Source organism: Uloborus diversus, chromosome 3 (assembly GCF_026930045.1).
Source record: "Uloborus diversus isolate 005 chromosome 3, Udiv.v.3.1, whole genome shotgun sequence".
NCBI lineage: Eukaryota > Metazoa > Arthropoda > Arachnida > Araneae > Uloboridae > Uloborus > Uloborus diversus.
This window is the reverse complement of record NC_072733.1, coordinates 110,840,045-110,853,853: the sequence shown is the minus strand read 5'-3', so window position 1 is coordinate 110,853,853 and position 13,809 is coordinate 110,840,045. Positions and strand designations below refer to the sequence as shown.

Here is a 13,809-nt window from a genome sequence, read left to right as displayed (position 1 = left end):
TCAACTGAAAGTGAAGCTGAAAATGAAAAATATGGTGGAGAAATTAACTTGAGTACAAAAAAATGACTTGCGTAAATAAATACTAAGCCTTGCTAAATGACACTGACCTTGTTAACTGTGAGGTCTTTGCTGTTAATGTCAGTCAAGTAACTGAACCTAAAAGCTGAAGAACATTCCTACTATTCTGAATTTAAGCTATAAGTAAGTCATCCTCAAATTTTATCTCTGCACATAAAGTTATGAAAGTACACCTCCCACCGTAAAAATTAAAAGTGCAGAATTTTTTTCAAACCTGAAATACAATTGCATAAGGCCATCTGACTTATTCCAAGGCTTTTTTTTTTTTTTTTTTCAAAGTTAGAAAAATATTTTGACCATGCCTGCCGGAAAGGGTTAAAGAATTCTGTTTTTAACCAGGGGAGTCAACTACCACTCTCTGCTGTTATACAATTCTAAAGGGCTAGAAAGGGGTATCACTAATGAACCCAAGGAAGTCCTGTAAAGAAAGAAGGCACCATGACACTTGTTTTTCAAACATGTGTGAGCAGGACTTTTTGTGTTTAACAGACCTCACTGACAAGTAGCCTGTAACCAGTGGCGTACCAAGACAGATGGGGGCCTGGGGCGCTACTCGAAATGGGGGCCTACCTGGTATTAAAACTGAAGTTTCTCAAACTATGTGTACGTACCATATATTACAGTAATTATTTTAAGTGGTACATTTTTACATATTTCAGTAGTGTTGGTTTGATTTCGGACACTATTGTAAATACCACAGTAAAACATATGGTTTTAAGTAAAATTTAGTAAATACTATATTTTTAATAAAATTGTGCTTTGTAAGAAAATATCAAAAACGGAAAAAGGTCCTAAAATTATATTGTATCTTAAAAATTTATTGCATCTGAACATCCAAGTACAGTGAACAGAAACATTTAGGCATTCCAGATTTAATTAATTTTAGGATAAAAATTGGCTTTTACAGAAAAAAAAAAAACCTTTACTATTCCTTTGAGTAAGACACACCAGGGAACTATTTACCTGATAACATCACCTAATCTCAGAGAAAAATATTTTTAAAACATGCTTACCTAAATAAGGATGAAATATGTTCTTCAGACAAAAAAACTCTGGTGTGACCCTATACTTGCCTGGCGCGTTTGATTGAAATGGAGAAAACGCTCCGCGCGGCTTCGCTGGTAGAATTAAAAATATTTAATGTTCGACAGAAATTAAGACAAAAAAAATTTGCGTATGCGTGGGTTTAACTAATCTGATTTCTAATGCGAAGAGCGTAATTTCCCCCGATTATCGGACAAAGGGCTGGGAACTATTTCTTTTGCTTGGCCGCAGCTCATTTCTCCATAGTCAAGTAAGCTTGCAATCGAGTATAGAATGGATGGGAGGAGGTATTATGCAGTCAAGGTCAAAAGTCCCGAAGGATTGACCAATTAAACAGTTTTACGCTGTCGAAAGGGGCATAGCAAAAAGGAAGTCCCCTTTGCTTGAGTCAGAAGGGGTCCGATTTGTTCTTAGAAGTTACAATTTCGGGCAGGAGACGAAACGTAAAACCACAGAAGTGCAGCTGGTAAAAGAAAAATTTATCTGACTGATTTTTCCAACGCCACAAAGGATAGACAACTTCTCATTTAGGAATGAATTTTCTTGGTTATATGTTTGAATTTGGTTTCAAAAATAGTGTATGAATTAAGACTAGACCATCGTAGTCTTAATACACAAAACAAAACATAAAACAGATATTTTAGCTGTATACTGTAATGATCAAAAATTATAAACGTGCATCTGTTATGCATTAGTTTTTTTTATAAATTGTTTGAAAAAAAAAAGGAAAACTTTGCTGAAAGCACTTAACAAAATAAAAGCAAATGATTTTTATGGGTTTAGTTAATTTAAAAATTTGGGGCCCCCATTAAATTCGTGGCCCAAGCGCTCATGTGCCTTTGTACACTAGGACGGGTCACTATGAAAAAAAGTCATATTTAACAAAATTTATGATATATACGCGCAACTCGCATAACTGATTAATATTTCTAATCATGATGTATATGACAGATCTACTGGAAAAAATAAGATACAATTTCGGGGCTTATGTCAAAGCGGGGCCTGTGGGACATAATTTGCCCTCTCTTTGTTTAGGCAAGAGTCACTGAGAAAATATTCATTATACATAAAAAGTCAACTTTTTATTTATCTAAACCATGACATAAGGCACGTCTGGCGAAAAAGAAAGCGAATTGAAATTTTGGGGCCTATGTCAAAGCGGGGCCTGGGTATCATAAACCCTCCATTGATCCCGAAGAGGTATTGTTTGTATCCCTGAACAAATATTTGGTCTTTAAAAAAATTATGATTTATTAAGCCAACTTGTTTAAGCATTCAAACTAAGATATGCGACAATATTGGTGAAAACCAAAAATTGAAATTTGGGGGCCTGTGTCAAAGCGGGGCCTGGGGCGGACCGCCCCCTCCGCCCCCCCCCCCCTTCGGTACGCCACTGCCTGTAACTCTTTTCAAATATAAATAAATTAATTCCTCATGAGGTATCCAAATAATATTAAGGATTTTATTATGTTACTTCTCAAAAAAGGGAAAGAAAAATGAAAAGGAAATTCATTTACTGGAATAAATTTTCGTAATGTGAATGTTAAGCACTCATAAGTACAGAAACTGTAAGATACAGAAACTGTTTAGGAATCCAAACTATGGAAACTCAGTAATTTGACATCCGCTTAAGTCAACATGTTTTCATGTTCCCTTGGGGCGTCGATTTATCAAGCTTCCACTGCATATGATATTTGGGGAGCAACATTTTTTCATTAATGTGAGTTACAGCAGAAGCAGAGTTCATAATGAAGCAGAGTTTTAATTGTAATGTAAATAGGGAGTTATGTACTTGATTTTTTTGGTATGCATTTAATTTATTTCATGGTCCCCTATTTCCACATTGAGTAGGTTTTATCAGTATTGCTTCCTTTCATCAAGAATTGCTTCCCACTTTCTGTGTATACAATTATGGTGAACGCTCTTTTGGTTTTGATTGCTTCTGCCTATCTTGTGGATAAAAGCAGTATCACCTCCTTTGCTGCCAAAGCCTTGGGGAAACCAAGTGTTTATTTCAAAATCAGCGAGTTTATTCAGATATTAACAAAAATAAGAACAAGAAAAATTATTTTAACATGAAATTTTATTTTGTAGTTCTTGATCAAGTGAGTTTACTTCAAATGGTTGATAACATTAACAGTAATTGCAATGAACAGAGGCTAAAGTATTTGTTGACCTAGTGCTTCTATTTTAACTTAATGTACAATTTATGCTTTCTTTAAAACTTTTTTTGTAGTTTGCAAGTAATAAAATAATATTGTTTTTGTTTCGTTGTGGCCAAAAGTTCTTGTTTTCCTCTAGCATGATAGTGTTAAAGTAATATAAAAACTTTTAGTCCAAGAGCCCAGGGCTGCCATACCTTACTTATTTTCTAAGTAACAAAATGTGTAGGACAGAATAGAGTTAGCATGTTCTTTGAACATAAGTGTGTTTATAAACTTGGACTGAGGGCCAATTTGCAGGTACTGGGTACTGAATGTATGCAAAAATAGTGATAAACTTACTTAATTTTTAAGTCTCAATTTTTATATTATGATACTCATGGAACTATTTCAATGCATTTTGTATGCAGCCAGACCAATCCTATGGGCCAAACATCCCGCCAGACACAGTTAAAACATCGCTGTGAGTACAAGCGCAACATTATTATTCTTGCGCTTAAGCACTGAAAAATATTGTCTGATTTCTAAAAGCAATATTGTTAAAGCAGGAAACCTAGTCAAAAGAACATGAAATAGGATTTTAGTGAAACCCCTATTTTACGTCCCCCGAATGTACGTTTTCCCCACATTTCATGATTTTTCATCAGGTCCTCCAGTTATGCCTGCTAACTTAGACCCAGGGCCAATTTTCAGGTACTGGGTTCTGAATACATACAAAAACTGATAACTTTACTTATTTTCTGACTTCTGATTTTTCGTATGTTTGGCCCATACGATTGATCTGGCTGCTTACAAAATGCATTAAAATAGTTTTCTAAATATCATAATATTAAAATTGAGACTTAGAAAAGAAATAAGGTTATCAGTTTTTGCGTACATTCAGTACCCAGTACCTGAAAATTGGCCCTGGGTCTAAGTTAGCAGGTATAACTGGGGGATCTGATAACTGGGACCTGATGAGAAAACGTGAAATGTGAGGAAAATGTAGATTCAGGGGACGTAAAATTGGGGTTTCACTGAAATCCTATTTCATGTTCTTTTTACTTGGTTTTCTGCTTTAACAATATTGCTTTTTGAAAGCAGACGATATTTTTTAGTGCTTAAGCGCAAGAATAATAACAATGCGCTCGTATTCACAGCAACGTTTTAACTGTGTCTGGCGGGATGGTTGGCCCATGCGATTGGTCTGTCAGCTTACAAAATCTTTTGGAATAGTTCCCTCAGTATCATAATCTAAAAATTGAGACTTAGAAAATAAGTAAGGTTATCACTGATTTTGCATTTATTCAGTACCCAGTACCTGCAAATTGGCCCTTTTGGTCCAAGTTAATAAACACGTGTATGTTCAAAGTATACGCTAACTCTATTCTGTCCTCTACATTTTGTTACTTTGAAAATAAGTAAGATCTGGCGACCCTGGGCTCTCCGACTATTTGTTAAAGACAGGAATTCCCGTTCCCTTCGAGGAAGGGGAGTAGGAGACCCTTTTTGGGGAGGGGGAAGGTGGCAAAAATTGGGTTGCATTTGTTCTGTTTTAATGAAATATGAATATTTTTTCTTTTACAGGTTCTACTTTGCCCGAAGTGGGGAGTAATATTGTAGGTATGATTCAAGTTGCTTGTCCTAAAAAAAACATAGTTGTGAAGCTACCTAATGGATATTATGGTTCTATAGATCTAACTGATACACAAGATGTTTATACACCACTGGATTTCTTCTTTGCTAAACTGAAAAAACTTAAATATGTGTTATGCCATGTGTTAGACGTAAATCATGACACTAAATTTTGCTCCCTATCATTAAGAAAGTCAAGGTAAGTGTTTTTGTTATTATTTACTATTTTATTGTAAAAACTGAAAAATTTTCACCAATTTATTCTTTGACAGTTATTTTAAACAAAAAAATTAAGACTGTATGAGCAGTAAAAATATAGTTCTTAGCCAAAAAAAAGAGAGAGAGAGAAATCAATTCAAATAGAAAAAGCTACTTGAAAGAGAGAAAAGCTCTTTTATTATCCTTATCCTTCCCTCCCCAATAACAATAATAATAATAATTATAGCCACTTCGCGTAAGTCAAATCGCGTTGCAATGGTAACTGACTGTACATAGTTTATATTTGTCAGGTGATTAAGCTGTTTAATATTTGCGCACTAGGGTTTTTCATGGATTCTTCCAAAAACTTAGTTTTAAAAATGCAACTTTCTGTGATCTTTGCTGATGTAGTTGGGAAGGAGGTTCGAAGAATCTCCATTAGAATATTTTCTATGAAGACCTAAAAATGCCATTGTAGGGCAAGAGAAAAGATAGGGATCAGGAACTCTCCCCTAGTCATTTTTTGATAGTGGAGCTGCAAAAATGTGATGACTTCCCCTTGATGTTGCAAAATAGGGGTTCAGCAGCTCTCTCCAGGAATTTTTTTTTTTAATTTTAGTCCTAAAAACCCAATTGTTTTTTGCTGACATTAGGAGAAGGCATTGGGAGTTCAGAGTTCTCACCTGGAAATGTTTCCATGTTGCAGCTCCATAAATGCAATTTTAGACTTTTTTGTGATGTAAGGGATAGGAGAGGTACTGTAACCCCCCCCCCCCCCCCGAAAAAAAAAGTTAAAAACTGAAGTTTTAAAAATAATTGTAGGCCATCCTTGGTCACCTTTCAGACAGGTATGAGACCCAGTTGCATTCTATCCCTAAGTTTTTGCAACTTAAGTTCTAAAACGTTTAGACAATCTTCAATTATGATAGGTGATAGGAGAAGAAGATCTTAGGGGAACTTCTTTGGAAGTTTTTCCAAGGGGATTGAAATCCTAAACACACAATTGTAAGCTATCCTCAATGATTTTTAAGAGAAGGAATGGGGCTTAAAACTTCTCACTAAAAAGTTTTAAAAATTGGGGTTCCAAACATGTAATTTTGGACAATCTTTAATCAGAGGCTTGCCCCCCCCCCTCCCCAGAAATTTTTTTAAACTACAGTTTTAAAAATGCTATTGTTGGCTAATTTTAGTAGCGTTAAAGGGAGGGATGTGTTTCATGAATTCTCACCCAATCATTAAGTGTGAAAGATAGCAGATATTAGAGAGTTTACTGTATTAATGTTTAAAGAGAGAACGAGGCATTCTGAAAAGTTGGTTCTCAGCATTGATTAGACACACCCCTAGTGAAGGGATGAAATCCCAGAATGGGTAATGTGGCTCAGAGGTTTCAGTCAAATCCCACTTATTTCATGGAAAATCATAAAAGGTGTAGAAGAAAGTTTTTTAGCTAATTTCACAATATGAATAGGGTGAACATTTTCAGTTACCAGGAAAACATTTGTTGAACAGCAAATCCAATTTACTTTTTTGAGGTTATTTTCTCATGAAATTCTTAAAATAGTCTTACTCATACGAAAAAAACTGTGAAATTGAATTTTTTTTTTTTTTTTTTTTTAAGTTTAAATGGAGATGTGACTATATAGGGGAAAAGGAGGCACATGTGAACAATTTTTTCATTTCTTTATTTTTCACAAAATATTATCAATTTCTCAACACAAAAGTGTCCCCATGATTGAATACACTTTTCTTTGTGTCATGGTTGTTTTTGGGATTTTTTAAAAAAATATTTCTTTAGGGGAAGCTGCTGTACTCATGGACAAAATTTACTTTTCAATTTTTGCTGGTCTCTGGGAGTGGATAATTGATTGTAAAAAAAAAATTCTGGCAGAATATACAACTTATCATCCAATTTAGCAAGTTTTGTCAGGTGAAAATCTCAAAGCTTTCAACCTCAAAATTTTTTTTCTTAAAAACCATCTTTTTTGTCTGCGTGGGTACAACAACTCGTTCACTCCACGGACAGGTGCTTTTGTACCCATGGACATGTAAAAAAATAATATATAAATAGGTCTGAGGAACTCAATTATACTCAATACATTTTCATAAGCCATTTTATACTGAATTACTTCAAACATCCATTGAAAATAACATTAAATAAAATATCCAACAGAAATTAAACTTTGAAAATTAATTGAAGATTTTTCTCCTTTTTAATTTTCCTTAATCTTTAACATCAGTGAACTCTTTTAAAAAGTTATTAGTCTTAAGAGACATATTGATGTTATGAATAATTAATATGTTTTAAACAAGAAAAATAACTAGGTTCATGATAGTATGGCTCTCTATGTACCTACATAACTTCCATTTCTAAGCAAATTAAAGCCTTTAAACAAAATTAACCTGTTACAAAAAAACTCAGTTTAGATTAAACAAACAAAAATCTAGAAAAGTCGACTTCAATTGAAAACAGGTGGGATTGACGGCCTGTAGATCCTACAACAGGTGGGGGTTACTTCAACACAATATCTTCAAGCCCTACTTCAAATTCATCATCATTGTTGAAAGCAAATTTTGGACTTTGATGACAAGGCACCATTTTGAGGTACTTCACGTTGTAAGAAGACTCAGGTGTGACCCAAGGAGACTAAAAATTGTTGTCTGTGGGTACACATGGTTGTGTGTCCTTGTGTACAAAGGTAAGCCATTTTGATTTTGCAACACAGTCACATCGACAGGACCACAGTTTTACAACATTAAAAGTCAAAAACAAAACCTTCAAAATATAGGGAATCATGATACTTACAACAAGAAAGAAAAATATAATCCACGACGGGCGAAAAAAAAAAGAAATTGCTCTTTTTTTTTACTTAGATCCTACTAAAACCGAAAAAATTTGATAGAATCTTAAATGTTCGTTTGATGGCGTTGAAACTTTCTGGGGTAATGGAGAGGGCTGTGACGCACACGTTGAACCCCAATTAGGATCTCTCTCGACGATACCCTGAATTTCCCGACCAATGTCCATAGGTACACACACATGTGCCCCCTAGACACACATGTGCCCCTAGAGGGGGGCACATGTGAACAGACCTATGGCACATATGAACGCGGGTAAAAATGCAGGAGAAGCATATTTTGAAGGAAAATTCTTCGATATGAAACATATACCTAAATAACAAATATGTTGAAGGGTTTGTGTAAAACGCAAAATTATGGATCAAATATTTAGTAACAAAAAAAATATATTAAATATTCATTTATTTATGTTTCTTAACATTAATAACAATTGACAATAAATTTACAAACTGATTATAGGAAAACAATAATTCTAAATATTTACACATTTTTTAACACTTATGGTATCCTACACTAATAATAAAATTAAGGAGAGCAGCTATGGGAAGTGTTCACTTATGCCCCAGGATGTTGTGTTCACAACTGCCCCATCGTCTACTTTAGAGCTAATTTTCAAAAGTAAAAAATTTTTGATTTAATGAAAAAATTTAAACATTGTCATAAATTTACTTGGATGTTCATACAATGGTTCATAATAGTTAGATTTAGATTAGCAGTTAGTTAAAAAAAATGCTATCACTTGAAGAAGACAGTAATAAAAAATTTTCCACACCTGCGAAAACAAAAAAAGGTGCCACCACAAAAACATAAAATTGTTCATTGCTTTAAATGTTTGTCAAAGAGGTACAACTGGTACTGTCCTTAAGTGAGAATTTTTTCCAGATTTTTTGCTTGAAGCGATCTTAGTAAAACATACCATGTTCACATGAGCCCTCTTTTTCCCCTACATATATATATATATATATATATATATATATATATATATATATATATATATATATATATATATGTAATTAAAGTGAAAAATATTGAAAAGACCACACCAAAAGCCCATAGATGCGCAATGCAGCAAAACTAAAAAGCCAAGTAAATATAAAATTAAGCAAACTGAATTTCAAATATTAAACAAATTATAAATAATTAATGATGATAAAAAGGAAAATTGCAAACAGCTATTAAATAGGAAAAGATAAAGTGTGAATCCAGAGCTCATCAGCCATGGAGGATTCATTAATTATGGTCAAAAGACCAAAAATTTACTATGAACTAAAAGAGAATGTTTAAGCTCCAGTACATGCAATATAGAGTAACATTGGGCAAAAGCACCACTTGCTAAACTACAAAGAATAAACTAGAGCTCAAACCTAAAACTAAAAGCAGGGGGTTTCGCCTCGACTAATTAGGAAAACAAGTTCCGATAATTAGCCATCCACGGGACAGTACCTGCCTATAACAAAATTATCTTAATTTGAAATCCATATAAAAAGAGCCAAATCCATTGTTCAACCTGATAAAAATCCTTTCCAGTTGTCAACGTAAAAATAAAATAACAATAAAATCATACCCAGAAGATCAATCCAGAGACATACCAGTCGCCTGTTTCCCACGTGTAAAATTCATCCACCCCGGTGATTCATAAAAAATGGTTTGTCACGGTTGTATCATACATTTACACAGTTACACAGTTTCAAAAGAAGCGAAATGCTCATCAAAGGCTATAACTTCAGCAAATGTTTTCAACCAGATTTTTAGGGAAGTTATTATTAAAAAGTATGTTTTTGAGTACTGAAATTTCTTAATTAAATGCAGAAATGGTATTGCAAATTCTTTTAATTCTGATAGCTTGCAAAACAATGATGTCAATAAAAACCTTTTTACTTAAGCAGGAAGAAAAATCTTGTAAGCTGTTAACTGTGAAATTAAATTCGCGCCTTTTATCATAGATTGTAGTGGAACAATTTGAGTCAATTTGTATGTTGATATCCAGGAAATTAAAGCTATTTTGATTCGAACTAGTCTTTTTGAGCGTTAATGAACTATGATAAATAGTTTTGCTAAGTTCAGAAAAATTCGGAAAATTTATACACAAAAGGTCATCGATGTACCTGCAACAAAGAGATGTAGAGGAAGGATTGTCAATTAAATATTTTCTCTCACAATATAAAAGAAAAAGGTTGGTTAATGTAGAGCTAAAATTAGCTCCCATTGCAATGCCATTAATTTGTAGAAAACATGAATTACTATTTTTGAAAAAATTATTGAAAATACAAAATTTAAAAAGACCAAGAAAAAACAATTCATTAAAATCAAGGGAATCCTTGACCGAATTAAAAAGTTCTGACACAGAGGAAAAAAGTTAAATGAGTGGGATATTGGTGAAGAGGTTTTCAAAATCTAAGTTTTTTCAAAAGTTATTTATATCAAGCATATTAAGTAAATTGATCACTTCTACACTATTGTTAACAATCCAAAACCAATTCTTTTGTTGAAGTTTAAGTTGTTCTAGAATTTTTTTGAGAAACTGTTCAAGTTTTACACTCAGATTTTTTCCGATGGTGTTGGTGGCAGAGCATATAAAACGAAAACCAACAGGTGTTTTATGAAATTCTGGAATTGCATATAAGTAAGGTAAGTTAACAGAATCAGGACGTGGCAATTTAAAAAATTTGTAAGCAGCAGCAAATTTTTTTATGATGGAGGATTCATTAAGTTTGGAGGAATTATAAGTGGTGGTTTTTTCTAGTTCATTTTTCAAAATATTAGCATATAATTTTTTGCAGCAGATAGAGTAATTAGAACTGGCTTTATCAACAACTGTATAGACAAAGGCTTTTTTAAACTCATTAATTGCATTATTTTCATCAGCAGAGAGATGGAAGTATGAAGATTTTGTGTTGACAATATCACATAAACGTGATTTCAATTCAATTAAAAAGTGGTGTCTATATTCAAGAAATGCATTAAGTGGAACATTAAAACTATAGGAGATTTTTCTTTAAAAATATTCATTTTGCTATACCATTTCTGCATTTAATCAAGAAATTTCAGTACTCAAAAACATAATTTTTAATAATAACTTCCCTAAAAATCTGGTTGAAAACATTTGCTTAAGTATAGCCTTCGATGAGCATTTCGCTTCTTTTGAAACTGTTTAACTGTGTAAATGTATGATACAACTGTGACAAACCATTTATTATGAATCACCGGGGTGGATGAATTTTACACGTGGGAAACAGGCGACTGGTATGTCTCTGGATTGATCTTCTGGATATGATTTTATTTTTATTTTATTTTTACATCGACAACTGGAAAGGATTTTTATCAGGTTGAACAATGGAATCGGCTCTTTTTATATGGATTTCAAGGTAAGATAATTTTGTTATAGGCAGGCCCGGTAGCAGAAACTGCGAGACGCGAGACGTGCGTCGCAGATTTTTCGGAGGCCTGCAGATAATTTTACCAAAGAACAAAAAGAAAGAATAAAATAAATAAATAAAAAAAAAAAAAAAATTTGGAGATCGCTTTTTGACCAAGGCGATGCTTCAGCATTTCATCTAGAAACATAGTCGCCATATTTGGTCATTCACGAAATCGAAGTAGAAAAGTGCATTAGTTTTCAAAAACAAAGATAAATTGGATGTTTTATTTTTCTGCCAAGAAATGAAAATAACTTAAAATGTGCAGCAAATCGTTTTTTAATTTTTAAAATAATTTTCTTGAGATAGGAAAAATTTTATGTGAAAATTTCACCTTACCCTCATTGCTTTGGACGCAAAAGCGCTAAAACTTTTCAACTAAAGTGTAGTCTCATGAGGATTTTTATTTTTAAAATATGTTTTTGCAACAAATTCAGAAATTTATATCTTAATTTTTAGCCTTGACGCCATGTTTGGTCATTCCCAAGATGTTGTTACGCAAGACTCATGAAGTGCCTACGTTTTCGAAAACGGAATTGGATGTTTATTGCAATACAAACTGTTGAAAATTATGCAAAATGTGCTATTTTTTCGGATAATTCTTAATTATTGTCTTTAAAAATTCAAAACTTTTATCTTCAGAATATTATCTTATCTTCATTGCTTTAGAGGCTAATGTGCTAAAAACTGACTATTTCACCTAAATTGTAGTTTTTAAAGGATTTTGAATTTATTATTACTTTTCTGTAACAAATTCAAAAATCTATTTATAACCATGAATTTTTCACGTTGACGCCATGTTTGGTCATTCGCAAGATGGAAATAAACGATACTATAAATTACCTAAGTTTCCAAAAACAGAATTGGATGTTTACCTTAACACAAACTATTGAAAATAACATAAAGTGTTCAATAAATCATATTTTTTTTTCAGAAATGCGAATTATTATCTGCACAGTTGTATTAATTTGATTCTCATTGATTTGAAGACTTTGCTATTTAATATAAATATTTCATCTAAAATGCAGTTTCCTGCCAACTTCTCATCTACTAATTTAAAAAATTTAAAAACCTATTTCAATGCAAATTTTTCATATTAAAATTAATATTTCTTGAATAATTGTTTTTCATAGTGTGTAGAGTTCTATTTATTTTTATGAAAGTAGTGAAAGCTGCTGCCTCCCCCCCCCCTTAATAATTTTAAACTCAGCGACAGTGGTGGCCACTAAGTTTTTCGGGCCTAGCGGCTACTGGCCAGTTGGAAAATTGTCCAAGCCTTGACCTTCACAAAGGACTTTTGTATTTTATGAAAACTTAAAATAAAACTAATAATAATGCTGCAGATTATTTTCAGCTACCCAAAATAGTGACACAGACTCGCTAGAAAGTTTCTGCTACTGGGTAGGCAGGTACTGTCCCATGGATGGCTAATTATCAGAACTTGTTTTCCTAATTAGTCGAGGCAAAACCCCCTGCTTTTAGTTTTAGGTTTGAGCTCTTGTTTATTGTTTTTCGTTTAGCAAGTGGTGCTTTTGCCCAATGTTACTCTATATTGCATGTACTGGAGCTTAAACATTCTCTTTTAGTTCATAGTTAAATTTTTGGTCTTTTGACCATAATTAATGAATCCTCCACGACTGATGAGCTCTGGATTCATACTTTATCTTTTCCTATTTAATAGCTGTTTGCAATTTTCCTTTTTATCATCATTAATTATTTATAATTTGTTTAATATTTGAAATTCTGTTTGTTTAATTTTATATATATATATATATATATATATATATATATATATACATACACTGAAGAGCCCAAACATTATGATTACCCCTAATGTTTTCAAAGACTTCTGGATGCCGTGGAGACCATGTGATGAAGTGGGATTGGTATAAAACTGGAGCTTCATTCAGGCTCTTTCTTTTGAAAATTATTGGAAAGGGTAACAATCTTTGCCAATTTGATAGAGGGCTGATTGTGATGGCCAGACGACTCGAAACGAGTATCTCAGAAACTACAAAGTATCTCAGAAACTGCAAGGATGGTAGATTGTTCACGATCTGTGGTTGTTAGTATTTATAGAAAGGGGGAAAAGGACGGTGAAACCAACAGTAGGCGTGAAGGTGTTGGACAGCCACTCGTCATCAAAGATAAGAAACGTCGGAGACTAGGCCGCTTGGTAAAGCTAAATTAGAGGCAGATAATTGATCAACTGACAGCTCAATGCAATGCAGGTGCGAATGGAAGTGTTTCCAAACACACAGTTCAGTGGACACTATTGGATATGGGACTGCGTAGCCAGGGGTGATTGTGTTCCGGTATTTTACCGGATTTCCGGTATTTTCATCTTGAATTCCGGTATCTTCATCTTCGAAAATACCGGAACTTCTATATTTTCAGAAAAACCCACTTTAGTAAAATTTAGGGCGATGTTTAATGACACA

The 13,809-nt window shown here is 33.3% G+C and overlaps 1 protein-coding gene across 2 annotated transcripts in view; it reads left to right on the top strand.

Annotated features, from left to right (window-relative positions):
• Positions 1 to 13,809, top strand: part of LOC129218136 (uncharacterized) — a 159,560-nt gene that overhangs the window by 134,671 nt on the left and 11,080 nt on the right. For both annotated transcript variants that reach the window (XM_054852346.1, XM_054852345.1), the window contains exon 21: positions 4,851 to 5,097. In XM_054852346.1, coding sequence (XP_054708321.1) covers positions 4,851 to 5,097 — 247 coding nt within the window. The remainder of the gene's footprint in view (positions 1 to 4,850; positions 5,098 to 13,809) is intronic.